The sequence below is a fragment of the Erythrolamprus reginae genome, chromosome 1, assembly GCF_031021105.1.
Source record: "Erythrolamprus reginae isolate rEryReg1 chromosome 1, rEryReg1.hap1, whole genome shotgun sequence".
NCBI classification, from domain to species: Eukaryota; Metazoa; Chordata; class Lepidosauria; order Squamata; family Dipsadidae; genus Erythrolamprus; species Erythrolamprus reginae.
The window spans coordinates 219,004,917-219,024,014 of record NC_091950.1 but is presented as its reverse complement, the minus strand read 5'-3'; the positions used below and the strand labels follow the sequence as shown (position 1 = coordinate 219,024,014).

The 19,098-nt window shown below is 42.6% G+C and overlaps 1 protein-coding gene across 11 annotated transcripts in view; it reads right to left on the bottom strand.

Annotated features, from left to right (window-relative positions):
* The window catches only part of UBE2F (ubiquitin conjugating enzyme E2 F (putative)), a 238,023-nt gene extending 222,708 nt beyond the window's left edge, over positions 1-15,315 (bottom strand). For 5 of the 11 annotated variants that reach the window (XM_070732239.1, XM_070732237.1, XM_070732238.1 and 2 more), the window contains exons 1-2: positions 15,087-15,175; positions 13,447-13,594 (exon numbers count right to left, since the gene is read on the bottom strand). In XM_070732239.1, coding sequence (XP_070588340.1) covers positions 13,447-13,564 — 118 coding nt within the window. In that variant the 5' untranslated portion in view covers positions 13,565-13,594; positions 15,087-15,175. Of the gene's footprint in view, positions 1-13,446; positions 13,595-14,657; positions 14,694-15,086 lie in introns of all 11 variants that reach the window. The other 6 variants (XM_070732231.1, XM_070732235.1, XM_070732240.1 and 3 more) reach the window with 6 other exon arrangements.
* Positions 15,316-19,098: the final 3,783 nt, after the last annotated feature.

The window sequence follows — 19,098 nt, the reverse complement described above, 5'->3', positions numbered from 1 at the left end:
AGAAATGATTAAAATTCAAAATGGAACTAAACAGGGTTGCCCATTATCCCCAATGCTATTTGCATTAGCAATCGAGACCTTAGCAAATAAAATTAGAAATGATAAGGAATGGAGAGGCTATCAAATAGGGGAGCTTGAATTGAAATTAAACTTATTTGCAGATGATGCTATAGTAATGTCTGAAACCCCAATTGAAATGATGAAAAAAATAATGATATTACTTCAAGAATTTAAAGATCAATCTGGGCTTAAGGTTAATATAGAAAAATCAGAGATAATATGCTTAAATACTGGCCCCAAAGAGCAAATTGAAATTCAAAAAATCTCAGGATTGAAATTAGGTTGTAAAAAAATGAAATATTTGGGAATTTGGTTATTTAAAAATCCATCAAAAATAACAACGGCCAATTATAACTTAATATGGAAAAAAATCCAGAAGCAGATCAAAAATTGGAAGGGTAAAAATTTAGGAAGAATGGCTAAGATAAGGGCCCTTAAGATGATGATAATACCAAAGATGATGTATTTGTTTCAAGTTTTACCGGGCAGTTTTCCTGAGGCAAAATTAAGAGAATGGGATAATAGACTAAACTTTTGGATTGAAGGAGAGAAAAAATCTAGAATAAGGAAGCATTGGCAGTATGCACAAGAAAAAGAAGGAGGTTGGGGAAGCCCATCCCTAGTATTATATAGAAATGCATTTCAAATCGAAAGGTTAATCGAGCTACAGTTATGGGGGGGAAAGAAATGGGTAGAATTAGAAAGAGAAATTAATAATATAAATAATAAAGAATTATTATTTAAAAGTTGGAATAGAATTGAAACCAGTACCCTAAGTGATTCTTTTAAAGCATGACTAGAAATATGGCTTAAATGGCAGAGGACAAGTGGAATAAAGATATCCAAGCTATCAATGTTATATGCACTGAATATAGGGGATGAGGCTAATTTAACTAGAATTATTAAAATATTAAATAGTAAAGGGGTAATGAGAATGGAACAGTTATATGAGAAAGATGGAAGAGTTAGTAGAACTAGATTGGAATGGTTGATCGGTAAACAGCAATGGTTGCAGATTAATGCAATATGTACATGTTTAAATAAAAGTGAGAATAAAGAAGCCTTCTTACGAGAAGAAAATAGCTTGGAAAAAATAATAAGGGTAAAGATAAATGAAAGTAAAGGACAAGCCAGTAACATATATAGAATGCTATTGCAGAGGCAAGAAGAAGTAGTTAAAAGTTTAACAAGATGTTGGCAGGATGACTTACAAATAGACGAAAGAGAAATGGAAGAAATAATAGTAAATATATATAAGATTAAAAACACGAGAGTTAAAGAGAAGAAAAATCTTACATAAGTGGTATTATACACCTGCACAACTTGCATACTTCCAGGGGAAAGAGAAGGGTAAATGCTGGCATGGATGCCAGAAAAAAGGAATCTTTATGCATATGATCTGGGAATGTACAGAAATACAGAAATTCTGGAAGGTAGTCCAGAATGAAATTAATAAAATGTTAAACATTAATTGGATAATTACAAAAGAAACAGCAATCTTAATTAAATATAGGGAACTAGGAGAATCTAAAGAAATTAAAACTGTAGCATTGGAAAGTGCTCAAGCGGTGATAGTATTAGGATGGAAAGACTCTACAAAATGGACACTACAGAATTGGTACTGGTACATGGTGGATTACATACATTTTGAAATTATGGAAATAAGATTAAATAATTTTGATGAGAATAAACTAGAGAAGCTGATGGTGCGATGGAACAAGGTAAAAGATTATATGTTAAGTAGAATCTGTGATGTAAATACGAAAAATAAACTACAATCACTCTTTTAGTAAAAAAGCGTTCAAGATAGAGCCAAGGATCAATAGATAGACAAATAACTTAAAAGTCTTTGAATCCTCCTATAGGGGTGGTGGGGGTGACGGGGTGTGTGTGTTGTTTGGTGATGGGCACATGCACTGTGCACTGTTATATGTTTGTTTTTTGTAAACCTATAAAATCAATAAAATTTATTTAAAAAAAAAAAGATTGCATTACAGGAGAATTGCATTACAATGAAAATGAGTTTAAAAATATAGCAATGGATTATTATTATGATGAGAAACTCTATAAACAAGAGAAAATCGACCTTGATAGGATAGAAGACTATCTATCAGAAGAGAATATGCCAGAAATAATATAAAATATTTATATATTTATAAAATATTTATGACAATCATTGCAAAAAGGCATCATTGCATAGAGCAGTGTTTCCCAACCTTTTTTGAGCCGCGGCACATTATTCATGTTTTCAAAATTCTGGGGGACACTGAACCGGGGGGGGGGGGGCCCTAAAGAAAAGTTTGGACAAAAATATCTCTTCCTCCATTTCAGTCTATTTCTCCCTCCCTCTTTCTCTCTCTTCCTTCCTTCCCTTCTTTCTCTCCATCCCTCTTTCTGCCTCTCTTTTTTTGCTCTCTTTCTCTCTCCCTCCTTCCCTCCCTCTATGTCTTTCCCTCTCCCTCCTTCCCCCCTTTCTTTCTCTCTCTCTCTTGCTTTCTTTCCCTCTCTTTCTCTTGCTTTCTTTCTCTCTCATTCTCTCTCCCTTCCTTTTTCTCTCTCTCTCTTTCTCTCTCGTTCACCACGCCAGCAACAGAGAGAAAAAGAAAGAGCGAGAGAGAGCCGGAGAGAGAGTGGAGTGGCAAAGCTTCCTCGCCCTCCCAGACGTCCTCAGCATCCGGCCTCGCGCCGCCTCCCGTTAGCCCGGCTGACACAGTCCCGGACTCCCGGATCGCTCGCTTCTCCGGCCAGCGCGGCGCTTTCCTGGGCAGATGGCTTTGCTGACCGGAGAAGCGAGCGATCCGGGAGTCCGGGACTGTGTGGCTTTGCGCCATGAAGAGAAAACGGCAGCAGGGAAAAGTCGGCCGTTTTCTCTTCGTGGCGCAAAGCCACACAGTCCCGGACTCCTGGATTGCTCGCCCCAAGGCAGGAGGCGGCGGCGGAGGAGAGGGGGCGGATCGCGCCCCAAGGCTTGCGGCGGTGGAGGAGAGTGGGCGGATCGGGCGGGCAATGGGGCAGGGCGGAGAAGCCAGGGGCGCGTTTGGCCGGAGGCACCGTGGAGAGGCAGGGGCAGCCGCGGCTCCCTTTACTCCTACTGCCGCACCTCCCTGCCCCTGCCTCCTTTTTCCCGCCTTCCTTCTTTGGGGTCCAGCAGGAGAACGCCGGATACGGCGGTCCGGCACCGGCAGCGCCCCGCCCAGTTGGAGCTTCCTAGGGGCGCCGCGGCACACCTGACGGTGTCTCGCGGCACACTAGTGTGCAGCGGCACACCTGTTGGGAAACACTGGCATAGAGCCTGGTTACAAGCGGTGTGCCACAAGGGTCTGTTCTGGATCATATTCTTTTTAATATTTTTGCTTGATTTAGCTTTACTAGATAAGTAGTCAAAGCAATGGAAACTGCAGTTTAATGTTTCCAAATGTAAAATAATGCACTTGGGCAAAAGGAATCCTCAATCTGAGTATTGTATTGGCAGTTCTGTGTTAGCAAAAACTTCAGAAGAGAAGGATTTAGGGGTAGTAATTTCTGACAGTCTCAAAATGGGTGAACAGTGCAGTCAGGCGGTAGGGAAAGCAAGTAGAATGCCTGGCTGCATAGCTAGAGGCATAACAAGCAGGAAGAGGGAGATTGTGATCCCACTGTACAGAGCGCTGGTGAGACTACATTTGGAATACTGTGTCCAGTTCTGGAGACCTCACCTACAAAAAAATATTGATAAAATTGAACGGGGCCAAAGACAGGCTACAAAAATGGTGGAAGGTCTTAAGCATAAAATTTATCAGGAAAGACTTAATGAACTCAATCTGTATAGTCTGGAGGACAGAAGGGAAAGAAGGGACATGATCGAAACATTTAAATATGTTAAAGGGTTAAATAAGGTTCAGGAGAGAAGTATTTTTAATAGGAAAGTGAACACAAGAACAAGGGGGCACAATCTGAGGTTAGTTGGAGGAAAGATTAGAAGTAACGTGAGAAAATATTATTTTGCTGAAAGAGTAGGAGATGCTTGGAACAAACTTCTAGCCGATGTGGTTGGTAAATCCAACCAGGACGGGAAGCGTGTCTTACAGTGTGAAAAATACGGTAACTCCTTCTTGCTTAAAAGCTTGTGCTGATCAACTGGCCCCCATCTTCACCCACATTTTAATAAATCACTAGAGATGTGCTATGTTCCTTTTTGCTTCAAATGCTTTACTATCATCCTAGTGGATAAGAAACCCTCCATCAAGGAACTAGACGATTTCAGACCAGTTGTTCTGACATCTACAGTTATGAAAACCTTTGAAAGGCAACTGCTGGCCTACCTGAAAACCCTCATGGATCCACTGCTGGACCCCTTGAAATTTGGATACCGAGCAAATAGATTGGAGGATGATGCTCTTAATATAATACTAATACTATAATACCTCAGTCTGTCCCTGGCTGTGAGCCAACTTCACCGTCCGATTCTGCTGACAACAAAACAGGTCTCCAATAAACCGAGAATTTCCATAAATCAACATCAAAATTCCCTGCTGCAGGAGCTGGCCCAGAGCCAACCACAACAATTTATGGATAGGATTTTGTGCATATCCCTGAGTTATCACAAAACGAGCCTAAACACCCTACTTTAAAATAATGGGTGACTCAGTTAAAGTCAAATTGGCCAATAGCCCGAAAGGCTCTCGATGAGGTTCACCACGCCCATAAGGTTCAAGCTGATAAAAAGAGAACTCAGCCAGTAAACTATAAAGTAGGAGACAGAGTCTTTTTATCAACAATTTTTTTACAGACAACTCAAAAGTCTAAAAAACTAGGATTCAAGTATGTACAGCCTTTCCCTATTGTAGAAGTGGTGAATCTGGTAGCTATGAAACTGGATTTGCCAAAAACTCTGCAAAGAATCCATCCAGTGCTTCATGTCAGCTTACTCAAACCTGAACATACCTTGGAACTACGGCCTGCCCAGGCAGGCCAAGGCAGACACACACACACCCGCCTTTGCTCATTGAAGGAGAGCAACATTTTGAGGTCAAGGAAATTCTAGATTCTTGGAAACAAAGGGGAAAAATACAATATCTAGTGTCTTGGAAACATTTCCCTCCATCTCATGCTGAATGGGTGGAGGAGAGATGTGTGAACGCCCAGAGAGAGGTTGATCAATTTAGAGCAAAATACCCCGATAAACCCTAATCTTGTATTTTTTGTTTGTTTTCTTTTTCTTTTCCAGGACTAACGTCCCTGTTCTAAGGGGTCCGAATGTCAGCCTCATCATGTTTCATCTTTCCACTAAGCTTTGGCTGTCATAACTAACGGGGGGAGGGGAGAGGGTTATGGGGATTTGGGAAGGATAGGTTCTGGAGGGGCCCTGGTAAGTTTTGTTTCTTCTGGCGAAGGCCAGCATGAGTTTCATTTCTCCTTGAGAAGAAGTGAGAAGAAAGTCCGTTAGAAGCTGCATTCCATAAGCATGACGTGATAGCGAAGATGCGTCCACCTGATAGAGATGGACAATGGGGATTGGTTATTTCCCAAAGGGGGGCAAGTGGGATACTTTGATATGGATAACTATCGCACCTTTTTCTTCAGACTTTGCTTTGCTTCTGATGCATTCACTTCTGATTTTAGTAAAGTTCATTTTCAAAGTTCAAAATGGACTCTGAGTTTTACTTTTCTTAAATACTGAGTGGAGCCATCCTGACACTAGCCTTGTGGTGCGACCTGAACAATGTTGAACTGAACACACTTAGAACCATAGAAATGATAGTAGATTTTAGGAGAAACCTACCCATATTACCATCTCTTATAATACTGGACAACACACTATCAACAGTAGAGACCTTCAAGTTTCTAGATTCTATATCTCAGGACTTAAAATGGACACCTAACACAAACTGCCCAAGGAGCTGCTGATATAGTTATACAGAGGAATTACTTTGTCTATCATCTGCACCTCTATAACTATCTGGTTTGGCTCTGCAACCAAACAACACAGACACAGACTTCAATTGATAATTAGAACTACAGAAAAAATAATTGATGCCAACCTGCCTTCCATTGAGGACCTGTATATTGCATGAGTCAAAAAGGGGGATGTGGAAATAGCTACATACCCCTCATATCCTGGACATAAATTGTTTCAGCTTCTATCCTCAAAACATATAGGGCATTGCACAGCAGAACAATTAGACACAAGAACAGTTTTTTTCTTTATGCATCACTCTGCTAAACAACCAATTCCCACAACGCTGTCAAACTATTTAGTAACTCTACATTACTATTATTTTTCCAATCTTTCTTATTATCTATCTCCTTTTCTACTTTCTTGCTATAACTTTCTTGCCTGTATCTTTATGATTTATATTGTTTTACTTAATTTCCTAGTATGATGTATGCTGATTGCTTATTTAATATTCTAGAACTATCACTAAGTGTTGTCTCTTATGATTTATGATGACTATAACCATGATTTATAACTTTTAGCTTTTATGTACACTGAGAACCTATGCACTGAAAAAATTTCTTGTGTATCCAATCACACTTGGCCAATAAAGAATTCTATTCTATTCTATTATAGCATTCAGAAATCAACCGAACTATCCAAGGTCATAGTGATTACAGTGAGGTACGATAAAAATTAATAAAAACGTAGAGTACATATTTGTAGGAAACATTCCATTACAATACTCAAGCCTATTTACTTTTCATGCACTATTTCCAAATGAAACAGCAATATACAGTGGTACCTCTACTTAAGAATTTAATTTGTTCTGTGACCAAATTCTTAACTAGAAAAGTTTGTAAGTAGAAGCAAATTTCCCATAGGAATCAATGTACAGTGGTACCTCTACCTAAGAACACCTCTACTTAAGAACTTTTCTAGATAAGAACTGGGTGTTCAAGATTTTTTTGCCTCTTCTTAAGAACCATTTTCTACTTAGGAACCCAAGCCCGGAAAAATTTCCCAGGAAATTTGAGAGCGGCACAAAGGCCTGGCCAGTTTCCTGCCATTCCCCCTTTAATCCCGGCCATCTCTGCTTTTCTGGGCTTCCAGAGGAGCCTTTCGGTGGTGCTTAAGGAGGCTTTGGCAACCCAGAGCCAATGGAGGGAGGTACATGCTCCTCCTTGCCACCTCAGAGTCCCTCTTTTTTTTCTTTTAAGCCTTAAAGTTTTGAATTTTTTTGATTCCCCTCATCTCATCTTCTTCCTTCGGCAGCGACTGTCCTCCTCCTCTTCTTCCTCCTCCCCCCCAAATTCTGAGCTTTTATTTCTTTCCTAATGGGTTTGCACGCATTGATTCCTATGGGAAAAATTGCTTCTACTTACAAACTTTTCTACTTAAGAACCTGGTCATGGAACAAATTAAGTTATAAGTAGAGGTACCACTGTAAAAGCAAATAATGCATGCAAACCATTAGGAAAGAAATAAAAGCTCGGAATTTGGCTGGGGGGAGGAGGAGGAAGAAGAAGAGGAGGACAGTCACTGCCGAAGGAAAAAGGTGAGGTGAGGGGAATCAAAAAAATCCAAAACTTTAAGGCTTAAAAAAAAAAGAGGGACTCTGAGGCGTCGATGAGGAGCACGCGCCTCCCATACACTACACAAAAGAAACCCAGGCAGGCGAGCGGGGGGAAACTCCTGCTCCTTTGACCGAAAGGCTGATGTTTGATGATGTTTTTGATGTTAGGTGACCATTTTAGGTCTTGAGATATGATAGAACCTAGAAATTTGAGGTCTTGAGATATTTTAGGTCTTGAGATATGATAGAACCTAGAAATTTGAGGTCTTGAGATATTTTAGGTCTTGAGATATGATAGAACCTAGAAATTTGAAGGTCTCTACTGTTGATACTGTGTTGTCTAGTATTGTGAGAGGTGGAAGGGTTTCTCTTAAAGTCTACAACCATTTCTACAATTTTGAGTGTGTTCAATTCTAGATTGTTCTGGTCACACCACAAGGATAGTTGTTCAACTTCCCATCTGTTTGTGGATTCATCATTGTCTCGAATGAGTCCGATCACTGTTGTATCATCTGCAAACTTCAGTAGTTTAACAGATGGATCGTTTGAGATGCAGTCATTAGTGTATAAAGAGAAGTGGTGAGAGTACACAGCCTTGGGGGGCACCTGTGCTAATTGTACATGTATCTGATGTGATTTTTTCCTAGCTTCACCTGCTGCTTCCTGTCTGTTAGGAAGCTTGTGATCCACTTACAAGTGTGTTCAGGTACCGCTAGCTGATTTAGTTTGGTTAAGAGAATGTCCGGTACGATGGTATTGAATGCTGAACTGAAGTCCAGAAAGAGGACCCTAGCGTAGGTCATTGGAGATTCAAGATGTTGAAGGATGTAGTGTAGAGCAGTGTTTCCCAACCTTTTTGGAGCCGCGGCACATTTTTCATATTTTCAAAATCCTGGGGAACATGGGGGGGGGGGGGCTAAAAAAAGTTTGGACAAAAAAAATCTTTCTTCCTCCCTTTCGCTCTATTTCTCTCTCCCTCCCTCTTTCTCTCTCTTCCTTCCTTCCTCTCTCATCTCTCTTTCCTTCCTCTCCCTCCCTTTCTCTCTTTCCTTTCTCTCCCTTTCTGTCTATCCTTTCTATCTCTCACCCCTCACCCCTTCTCCCTCTTTCATTCCCTTTCTCTCCCTCCCTTTCTCTCTCATTCCTTTCTCTCCCTCTTTCCTTTCTATCTCTCTTTCTTTTTCTCCCTCCTTCATATCTTATTTCTCTCCCCCCTTCCTCCCTCTTTCCTTTCTCCCCCTCCCTTTCTCTTCCTTTTTCTCTATCCTTTCTACTTCTTACTCTTTCTTTCTCTCCCTCCTTCATTCAATTTTCTCTCCCTCCCTTTCTCTCTCTTTCCTTTCTCTCCCTCCCATGTTCTCCCCTGGGGCTGCCTGTGCCTGCCCTGCACCACCGAACACGGACGGACAACCCCCGGTCGTCAGTTCGTCGCCCCCCCCCCACACACAGAGGGAGATCAGCCACTGGAGGGAAATCGGGCTGGCGGGGGCGGCGAATCCACCTCCCCACCCGGGTGGAGGGAGATCGGGCTGGCGAGGGCGGTGGATCCGCGTCCCCAGCCGCGCGGAGGGAAATCGGGCGGGCGGGTGGCCGCGGCTCCCTGCGCGCCCCTGGAAAAGGGTGCGCAGGGGGGCATTTTGGGGTGCGTTGGCGTGCGCAGCCTACAGGGAACGGTGCCCAGGGCCGCTGCAGCCGGCAGCCTGTTTCCGCTGCCAGTGCCCTCCCGCCGGGCCCCAAAGGACACTTACCGCCGACGCCAGGGAAGGCGGGGAAAAGGCACGAAGAATGAATCTCTCCTTCTTCCTGCCTTCCTTCTTTGGGGCGCAGCAGGAGAGCGCCAGAAACCGCGGCATTGGGCAGGAGCCGGGAGGTCAGAGGCACCGGCAGCGCCCCGCCCAGCTGGAGCTGTCGCGGCACACCTGGCCATGTCTCACGGCACACTAGTGTGCCACGGCACACCGGTTGGGAAACGCTGGTGTAGAGCCATATTAACAGCATCATCTGTTGATCTATTTGCTTGGTATGCAAATTGCAGGGGGTCTAACAGTGGATCCGTGATGGTTTTCAAGTGAAACATCACTAGCCTTTCAAAGGTTTTCATAACTACAGATGTTAGAGCAACTGGTCTGTAGTCATTCAGTTCCTTGATGGAGGGCTTCTTCGGCACTGGGATGATAGTTGAGCGTTTGAAGCAGGAAGGAACATAGCACAACTCTAGTGATTTGTTGAAGATTTGGGTGAAGATGGGGGCCAATTGGTCAGCACAGACTTTTAAGCAAGAAGGAATTATCTTGTCTGGGCCTGGTGCTTTTCCAGGCTTCTGTCTGAGAAATAGATCTTTCACTTCCTTTTCTGTGATCACTAGGGGTTGTAAACCCAATGGGATGGGTTCAGTTGTAAAAGACTAAGCCGTTGTTGGTGTGTCTGGGATGGAGGTTGTGCAGATAAGTGGTTGAGCTTTCTTTTCAAACCTGCAGTAGAACACATTCAGGTCATCTGCCAATTGCTGATCTCCTTCAGCTTGGGAAGGTGGTTTGCTGTAACCGGTGATGTTTTTGAGGATTTTCCACATGTTTGCTGGTTCATTTGTTGAGAATTGATTCTTTAGTTTTTCAGAGTAGTTCCTTTTTGCTGCTCTGATCTCTCTTGTTAATATATTTCTGGCCTGATTGTACAGCATTCTATCACCTTTTCTGTAGGCTTCCTCTTTGGAATGACGTAACTGCTTCAGTTTGGCTGTGAGCCAAGGTTTATTATTACTGTATATTTGCAAGTTCCTGGTTGGTACACATAGGTCTTCACAGAAGCTGACATATGATGTTACAGTATCTGTGAGTTCATCTAGATCTGCAGAGCTGTCTTTAAAAATATTCCAGTCTGTGCAGTCAAAGCAAGCCTGTAGCTTTAACTTTGCTTCTTCAGTCCAAGTCCTCACTGATTTAATTATTGGTTTTGTGGCTTTAAATCTTTGTTTGTAAGCAGGTACAAGGTGAATCATGCAATGATCAGAATGGCCCACAGCTACTCTTGGTAAAGCCCTGTAAGCAGTTTTTACAGTTGTGTAACAATGGTCTAAGATATTATTGCCTCTGGTGGGACAATTTACATGTTGAAAGTATTTTGGTAGCTCATCTCTTAAGTTTGCCTTGTTAAAATCTCCCAAAATAATGGCCAGTGAATCAGGGTATTTAGTTTCAGCCTCCATAATCTGATCAGCTAGGGTTTTTAGTGCATTTTTTACAGATGCTTGGGGAGGGATGTAAATTGTAGAAATTAAGAAGGAATGAATCCCACGAGGAGAATAAAAGGATTTGCAATTAATAATTAAGGACTCCAAGTTTTCATCACAGAATTTTTGTATAACGTGATGTCTTGAGACCAGCTGTTGTTGATATATATACATATGCCTCCTCCATTTTTTTTCCTGATAATTCTGCATTACGATCAGCCCGAAAAATTTGAAAGCCCGGTAAATGCATACCATTATCATCAATTTCCTCATTTAGCCAGGTTTCAGTAAAGCATAGGGCAGATCCGTTGTGAAAATCAGAATTGCATCTATTTAAGAGCAGTATTTCATCCATCTTGTTGGCAAGTGAACGTAAATTGGTAAGAAAGATAGAAGGGAGCGGGGGTTTTTAATTCCCTTGTTCCTTAGTCTATTTAAAATTCCCGCCCTTTTCCCTCTTCGTCTCTGCGGGCTGCGTTTGTTTTTGGTGATCCATGGTTGCCGGGGAATGGCTTCCTCCTGTGCTAAAATCTCCTCCGTGTTTGTAAAGACAGGTGGGGTTGAAGTTGCAGATAGCTCCTTAAAGAAATGTTCTTTAATTCTTAGCAGATGGTCTCTTGAGTAGGAAATCCGTTGAGAATTGCAGGGAATAGTAGAAAATAAAGAAACTGAGAGCATTTCACCGAGACAGCCTTTGTTGGCACCATCTTGGATAAGATTCAGTCCAAATAATAACAACAAATAACAAACAAGTAAACAATACCCCAATCAAGAAACTGCCAAAGACAGCAAAAGCAAACCCTTTAGCACTGAGAAGCAAGCCACTAGAACAGCGGTCCCCAAACTACGGCCCGGGGGCCGGATGCGGCCCGCTGAGGCAATTTATCCGGCCCGCAGCAGCACACAAGATTTTACATGGAGCCGGACATTGGAGTTGGGGGCGGGGAGCGACAAAAGTGCGAGACTGGCTAAAGTTTTTCTTTTTTTGAATGGCGAAGGTTTTTCTTATTCTGAATGTTGCACGTGTGCGCGCACTTCCCATCCCCTTGTGGGCTGGCAGGGGGATGGGGGCGGAGAGGCCACAACCGAGAGGCTCGGCACCCGCCCATCCGCAGCGGGCGGGGGCAGCCGCGGCTCCCTTTCCTTCTCCCGCCGGCAGCCATCGCTGCAGGTTCCTTGGGTGGGAGCTGCCACTCTCTCTGGACAGCCCAGCCAGGCGGCCGTAGAAAGTGCAGAGATTATTAGAAAGTGGCAGAACCAGCCCGAGGAACTTGCGGCGACTGCTGCCGGCTTGGCTGGAGGCAACGGCGTGGGTGAAAGAGCCGCGCCCACCCGCTGCAAATGCTGGTGCCGAGATTCCCTGCTCCACGCCAGGCGGGCTGGCTGGTGGATGGGAGCGGAGAGGCCACAACCAAGATGCTCGGCACGTGCCCATCCGCGGCGGGAGGGGGGAGTGGCTGCGGCCGTGGCTCCCTTTCCTTCTCCCACCTATATCTACCGCCGGTGGCCGTCACTGCAGGTTCCTCAGGCGGGAGCTGCCACTCCCTCTGGGCAGCCCAGCCAGGCAACCGTAGAAAGTGCAGAGATTATTGCACTTTCTATAGCCACCTGGATGGGCTGCCCAGAGGGAAGTGGCAGCTCCCGCCTGAGAAACCTGCAGCGCCGGCCGCCGACTTGGCGGTAGATGCCGGCGGTAGACATAGGCAGTGGGAGAAGGAAGACGTGGCTGCCCCCGCCCCTGCCTGTTGCGGATGTGCCGATGCCATGCCTCCCCGCCCCCGGCCTCCGCAGAGAGGTAAGGAAGAGAGAAAGAGAGGACAATAGAGAGAGAGAAAGAGTGTGTGTGAGAGAGATCAAGAGAGAGAGCGAGATAGAAAGGAAAGAGAAAGAGAAAGTGAGAAAAAGAGAGAGCAAGAGAGGGGGGAGAGAAATAGATAGCAAGAGAGAGAACAAGAGAGAGAAGGAAAGCAAGAGAGAAAGAGTGAGAGAAAAAATCAAGTGAGAGGGACAGAGAGAAAGAGAGAAAGAAAGAGAGAGAGGGACAGAGAGAGAAAAAGGGAGAGATAGAGTGGGAGAGAGAAAGAGGGAGAGATAGAGTGAGTAAGAGAGAGAAAGAAATTGAGAGAGAGAGAGAAAGCAAGAGAGAGAAGAGGGACAGAGAAAGAAAGCAAGAGAGAGAGAGAGAAAAAGAGGGAGAGATAGAAAGAAAGGAATAGAGAGGGAGAGAGAAAGGAAGAGGGAGAGATACAAAGAAAGTGAGTGAGAGAGAAAGTGAGAGAGTGAGAGAGAGTGAAAAAAAATGAGAGGAAGGAAGAGAGAGAGAAAGAAAGAGAAAACTCGGCAAGGAGTTAGGGGCTTGCTCCACTTCACCTCCTCCTCCTCAAGGCGGCGGCATTAAGAAAACCACAGGGGTTTCTTTATAGTCCGGCTCTCCAACAGTCTGAGGGACAGTGAACTGGCCCCCTGTGTAAAAAGTTTAGGGACCCCTGCACTAGAATATCAATTGACAGCACACTGCACTACTTACTGATGATGTTACCTACTTTGGATAATGAAACATCTTCAAGAAAACAACCACTGAGAACATCAAGGACCCTTCAGGTAATTGTATGACATTAAGTTGAATTAACTAAAAATGAACAAAACATAAATAGGAAAGTGCATTACCTTTAACAAGCAATTTATCTCTTATTGACACTCTTCGAGTAGAATCAGAAGTGAAGTTAGAAGTACGGGAGCCCTTGACACCATCATCCCGTTTCAGTTTGCTTGCCAATGTTAGCATTAGTGCTAGCTTCAACCTAAAATATAAGTACTAAAAAAAAGTTATTTTTCCGATTTTACTTTTCTTTCAAAAGCAATATTCTATTATATAAACATAACAAATAGCTCAATCCATGGGAATTATTTTTTCATGTTTTAAAACACACACACTTTTATAATTAAGTCAAACCAATGGCCAGGCTTCTCCAACCCATGGCTGGCACATGGCCCAACAAGATCATAAACTTTTAACATTACATGATTAACATACATTAACTATATATTTTATATACAGTCCAAGACAATTTCTCTTCACTTAATGCAGCCCAGGCAAGCCAGAAGGTTGGAGACCAATAATTTAGACCAACAATAATATAATTCAGCTAGAATTATCAGATGGAAGTAATTTATAGTCCTGAGATTTTTTTCAAGCCATTAATACTTTACCAACAAATCACAATCATTTCTACAATCAGCATTAATCTGTGACCACTGTAATTAAAGTAATCTTAATTTTAATGATAAGTATAAAATACAACTTTTGAAAATAAAAATAAGATTTTCCAGTTCACTACTGCCTTGTTTACATGTGCAATTTACAGGATTGGTCAAAATAATTAACAAAATATATACTACTGATGGGTAAAATAATTTCTCGGAGAGTTCCAAATTGCAGTTTTCCACATTCCAATTTTCATCCAGAATTATGCATTCTATAGCTGTTTTGTATTTTGAAAAGGTGAATTGTACAAAATAATAAATCCTTTAGAACTGTTTTCAGAACTCAATAATCTTCATAAATGCAGCAATCAGCTCATTGTGGGGTCACCACCCCCTCATTTAAACATGGAACATAACATAAACATAACATGGAATATTATATATATAGCCTCACATGTAGCTTAACTTCTAAGGAATTAATAACTTAAAATGAGAGAGGAGAAACCAGAATATAACAATGTAATCTCCTATATACATCTACCTGGAATTAAGTCCCACTGAAGGAAACAATTGGTTCCAAATTAAAAACAAAAGAAAGGGAAGAGAAGTTGCAGGAATTTTAAAATATCAATTTTTGCTCAGAAATCCAAATAAACAAAATAAACGAGCTTAACTTTTGCTTTTTATTCTTCTTCCCTGTATGTGGATGCCTGTGACAAACAAAATGGACTCTAAGTTGGGCTTGACTTGATCCAGCAGGGTTGGTTGTTCTTATGGGTTTTAAAGACTGAAACCATGTTAGTTATAATTGCCTGAACAGATTCAAGAAGGTTCTTGGAAGGAGAAAAGAAAGTCTAGACAAGTGAATTCCTGCAGATACGGTCAAACCCTCTTAACCCAGCACCCAATGCATCTCATTGGGCCTCCCAACAAATACCAACCGGCCTCCCTCAGTAGAAGCTCGGACCCCGACAGTGAAAACCAGAGCCCTTCGGACAAAGGCTGATGGGCGCCAGGGATGAGGGCAACGACCAGCTCCTGCAGAGGGGTAAACTGCCGGCTGAGCCCGGGAGGGGGGAACGATCACTGGCAACACTGCTCACCTGGAAAGACGATCAAGTCGCCGCTCCCACGCCAAGGACAGCCGCTGCCGCCGCCAGGACCATCCCAGACGGGCCCCCCCACACACACCGACTGAACCGGAAGTGCAAGGAACAGGCGGAGCTCTCGGAAACAAAAACGAGAAGAAACAAAATAAATCACGAGAACGCAAACTTTATTGAGATCCGGAGAAGGCCAAGGAGGAAAGTGGACTTGCGCATGCGTTCTCTCAGAGGGACTTGTTGACAGACGAGCTAGGAAGGATCCCGCGACAGTTAGCTATCCCGCGAGAAAAGCGAGTTCATCGGCGATTTCTTGTATTTTCGTCCACTTGCTTTTAGGGACCATGTTTAAAAGGAAGGGGTGTTCGTTTTTGGCTCGCGTTGACTCACCGCAGAGATCACTGGAATATGGAGTTATTTCGAGCCTGAAAAGTGGCGTTTTGGAATAGCTCGCTTACGGTCTTGCAACAGTTATTGAATCACAGCTTAGATCTGGCTTCCCCATTGAATTTGCTTGTCAAAAGTTGCAAAAGTTGGTCACGCGGCACTGCAACTGTTATAACTACATGGATGTTGCAAAGCGGCAAAAGTTTGATCATGTGACCATGGGAATGCTGAAATCGTTATAAACCGCCCCAGTCCTCAGAAAGGGGCGGCATACAAATCGAATAAATAAGTGTGGAAAATGGTCATAAATCATTTTTTCAGTGCAATTGTAACTTCAAACTGTCACTAAACAAATTATTGTAAGTCAAGGACTACCTGTATAACTCATGAGCTTACATCAAGAGAGACATCTGATATTAATAAATTCCTTCTGTTACTAATTGTGACGCTTGTCCCTTGAGAAACTGACTGCAAAATAATTCAAAGTTTTATTTATAAAAAAGGCTGTGCAATTAAATCACAGATTCTTTTTGTCCTCATGGCATCCAGCTACTGTACTAAAAATCCTGCAGTTTTGGGTGCCTTCTTTTGTAAAAAAAAGCAAAGCTTGAATTCTCCCATGATTCATCTGCAAATCCATAGGTTTTGAATCTACAGTAGTACCCCTACCTACAAACACCTCTACTTATGAACTTTTCTAGATAAGAACGTGTGTTCAAGATTTTTTTGCCTCTTCTCAAGAACCATTTTCTACTTACAAACCCTACCCTCCGAAACCGGAAAAGGCAGGGAGAAGCCTCCATGGTGCTTCTCTAGGAATCTCCTGGGAGGAAACAGGGCCAGAAAAGGTGTGGAGAAGCCTCCGTGGGGCCTCTCTAGAAATCTCCTGGGAGGAAACAGGGCCTCCACCCTCCCTGTGGTTTCCCCAATTGCATTACAAATTGCATTACATTGATTCCTATGGGGAAAATTGCTTCTTCTTACAAACCTTTCTACTTAAGAACCTGGTCACGGAAAGAATTAAGTTTGTAAATAGAGGTACCAGAGGCATTAGAACTGGGGTTTCAAATTGGTGACCCAAGGACTAGATGTGTCATGCACAGGCTATGCACCACCCCAGCACCACAAAGGGGGAAAATATTATGACACATCACGTGGCGGCAAATTTGATGAGATGCAACGAGTTTGACCCCTGTGTACTACAGATACAGATTAACAGAATTGGAAGGGACATTGTAGGTCATCTAGTCCTCTCCTCTCTGTGGCAGCCCCTCTGGAACATTGCTATCATGTCTCCATTGGTCCTTCTCTTTGCTAGACTAGCAGTTGGGTACGGGGGGGGGGGGTTGACTCAAATTTGCATGCCAGTTACTGATTGGCCAAAGTGCAACCAGCAAATTCAAAGGGATGTCAGAACCATCACCTCTAAGCAAATCCCCTTTAAAAGCTGCTTCCTTTGGAGACGGCAGCTCAGTTCTGACTACACTACAGCTAATTCCTAATAAAGAATCAATAGCTATAGTGCCTGTGAGATTTATTGTCCCGATCTAACATTGGCAGTGAGGATACCAAGGAACAAAAGACACCATGTGGCACAACAGCCATTTTGGACAAGATTCAAGTTAAGAAGAACTGCCAGTCAATCCAAAATGGCTTTGCAGATGTCACCAGCTCCGGCATTCTATGACCCAAAGAGGGAGTCCTGGAAGACATATATGTCCCTATTCAGGATGTTCCTACAAGTCAATAATCTCTATGAAATTCCGGACGACAGGAAGAGGACTCTCTTCCTCACATACTGTGAACCGGAGATATACAACATGGCCCAAACTCTTGTGCGCCCAGAGGACATCGAATCAGTAGCTTGGTTAATACTCCAGAGCAAACTCATCGACCGCTACCAATCTTCTGCACCGCCGATAGTGAGTAGAAATGAATTCTACCACAGGCAGCAAAGAAAGGGAGAATCTGTCAATGATTTCATTGCCAGCTTGAAGCAGATCACCATCAGATGCGAGTTCAACAACCTGGAGGACATGATGAAGGGTCACATAATCCTGAGGATGTGAGATCTCACACTCCAGAAGAAATTGCTGGTATAAAAAGAGGGGTGAAGTTCCAAAACATCATGGAAGCCGCAAGAACAGCAGAGGCATCTGACACATCAGCTGTGGACATCCGGAAGACTTTCACAGCCATGTACCGTACCCAGCATGACACCAACTGGGCCACAGAGGTTCCGGAATCCAAAGGAAGTTGACCGGTGCTAGAAAATCTGCAACTGGAGAGGAGGCTATTGGGGAGGTGATCAGTAGAACCTCAGATGCTCCAGCTGCCTGGGAAATCACCCATGAGCCAGATGCAATTTCCGAGATGCAGTATGTCGTTGATGCTGGAAAGGAGGGCATATCATGGAGGCCTGCAGAGCAGCACAACAAGCCAGATTCCAGGATGCCCCCAGACAGCCAAGATCCTCTGGAGCAGGGGTCCCCAAACTTTTTACACAGGGGGCCAGTTCACTGTGTCATAAGAACCAAAATAGCATCTGAGAGAATAAATCAACTTCCACGTCTTATTTATTTTAGCGTAGGGTCCGATTTATTAACAAAGCCAATTTGAATTCTGCATGGTTCCATTCCAACTTAAGGTCCCTTAAGATTACATCCAGGTCAAAAGCTCATCTCCCATCCCCACACCGACAAATGCAATCATGAGGACAAATCCAATGCAGGGATTTCTAATTCCTTCCTGTATTCAGTTTACTTCGGATTCTGTGTAAAGGAATGTGTGCTGCATGGCATAAATCTCCCACTCTCTCACTCCCCCCTGTTCTTTTCTTTTTTAAAAAAAATATTTTTATTATTAAAAAAAAAGACAGACAAAGACATACAACATTAAACATTTAAGGAGCTGCCATTGCTCCGCTTGTCGTAGAAGTCTAACTAATACAGAATGTAAAAAAACCCTAACTGTTACCAGATCTATACAGAAATGCCACACGTGTAAATTACATTCTTATTGAATTTAATTCTATATTTTTAATATTAAACTTATTAATTAAATTTCTTTATATTTTAAAATATTATGTGCTTATACAAAAAGAAAAGAAATAAACAAAGTATTAGTAATACTGTACAGAAAAAAAAGATGAACACTTCTAAGTTAGTTATAATATAAACTATTTCATTCTATCTTATATTTCTTCAAATCATTATTTATTCTTATATATTTAATTATTAATTCTATTTTTAAAATTCCACCAATCATATACTTTATCCCATATTTTATAAAATTCTGTTTCAGTTTGGTTATTCAGACGTTTAGTCATCATGTCTAGTTCTGCACATTCTATGATTTTTTTAAATACCTCAGTGTCTTTTGGTATTGTCTTTTCTTTCCATTTCTGTGCAAATACTATTCTGGCCGCAACCAATACCCAATAAAAAAAATTCAGGATATTTTTTAATCTTCTCCTTTGTTATTTCGTTTATCCAATTCTCTACTTTGTTCCAAAATATTTTAGTCTCAGGACATGTCCACCATGTATGATAATATGTACCAATTTCTTTTTTACATTTCCAACAAATAGGCGATACAGACAAAAACATTTTAGAAATTCTATATG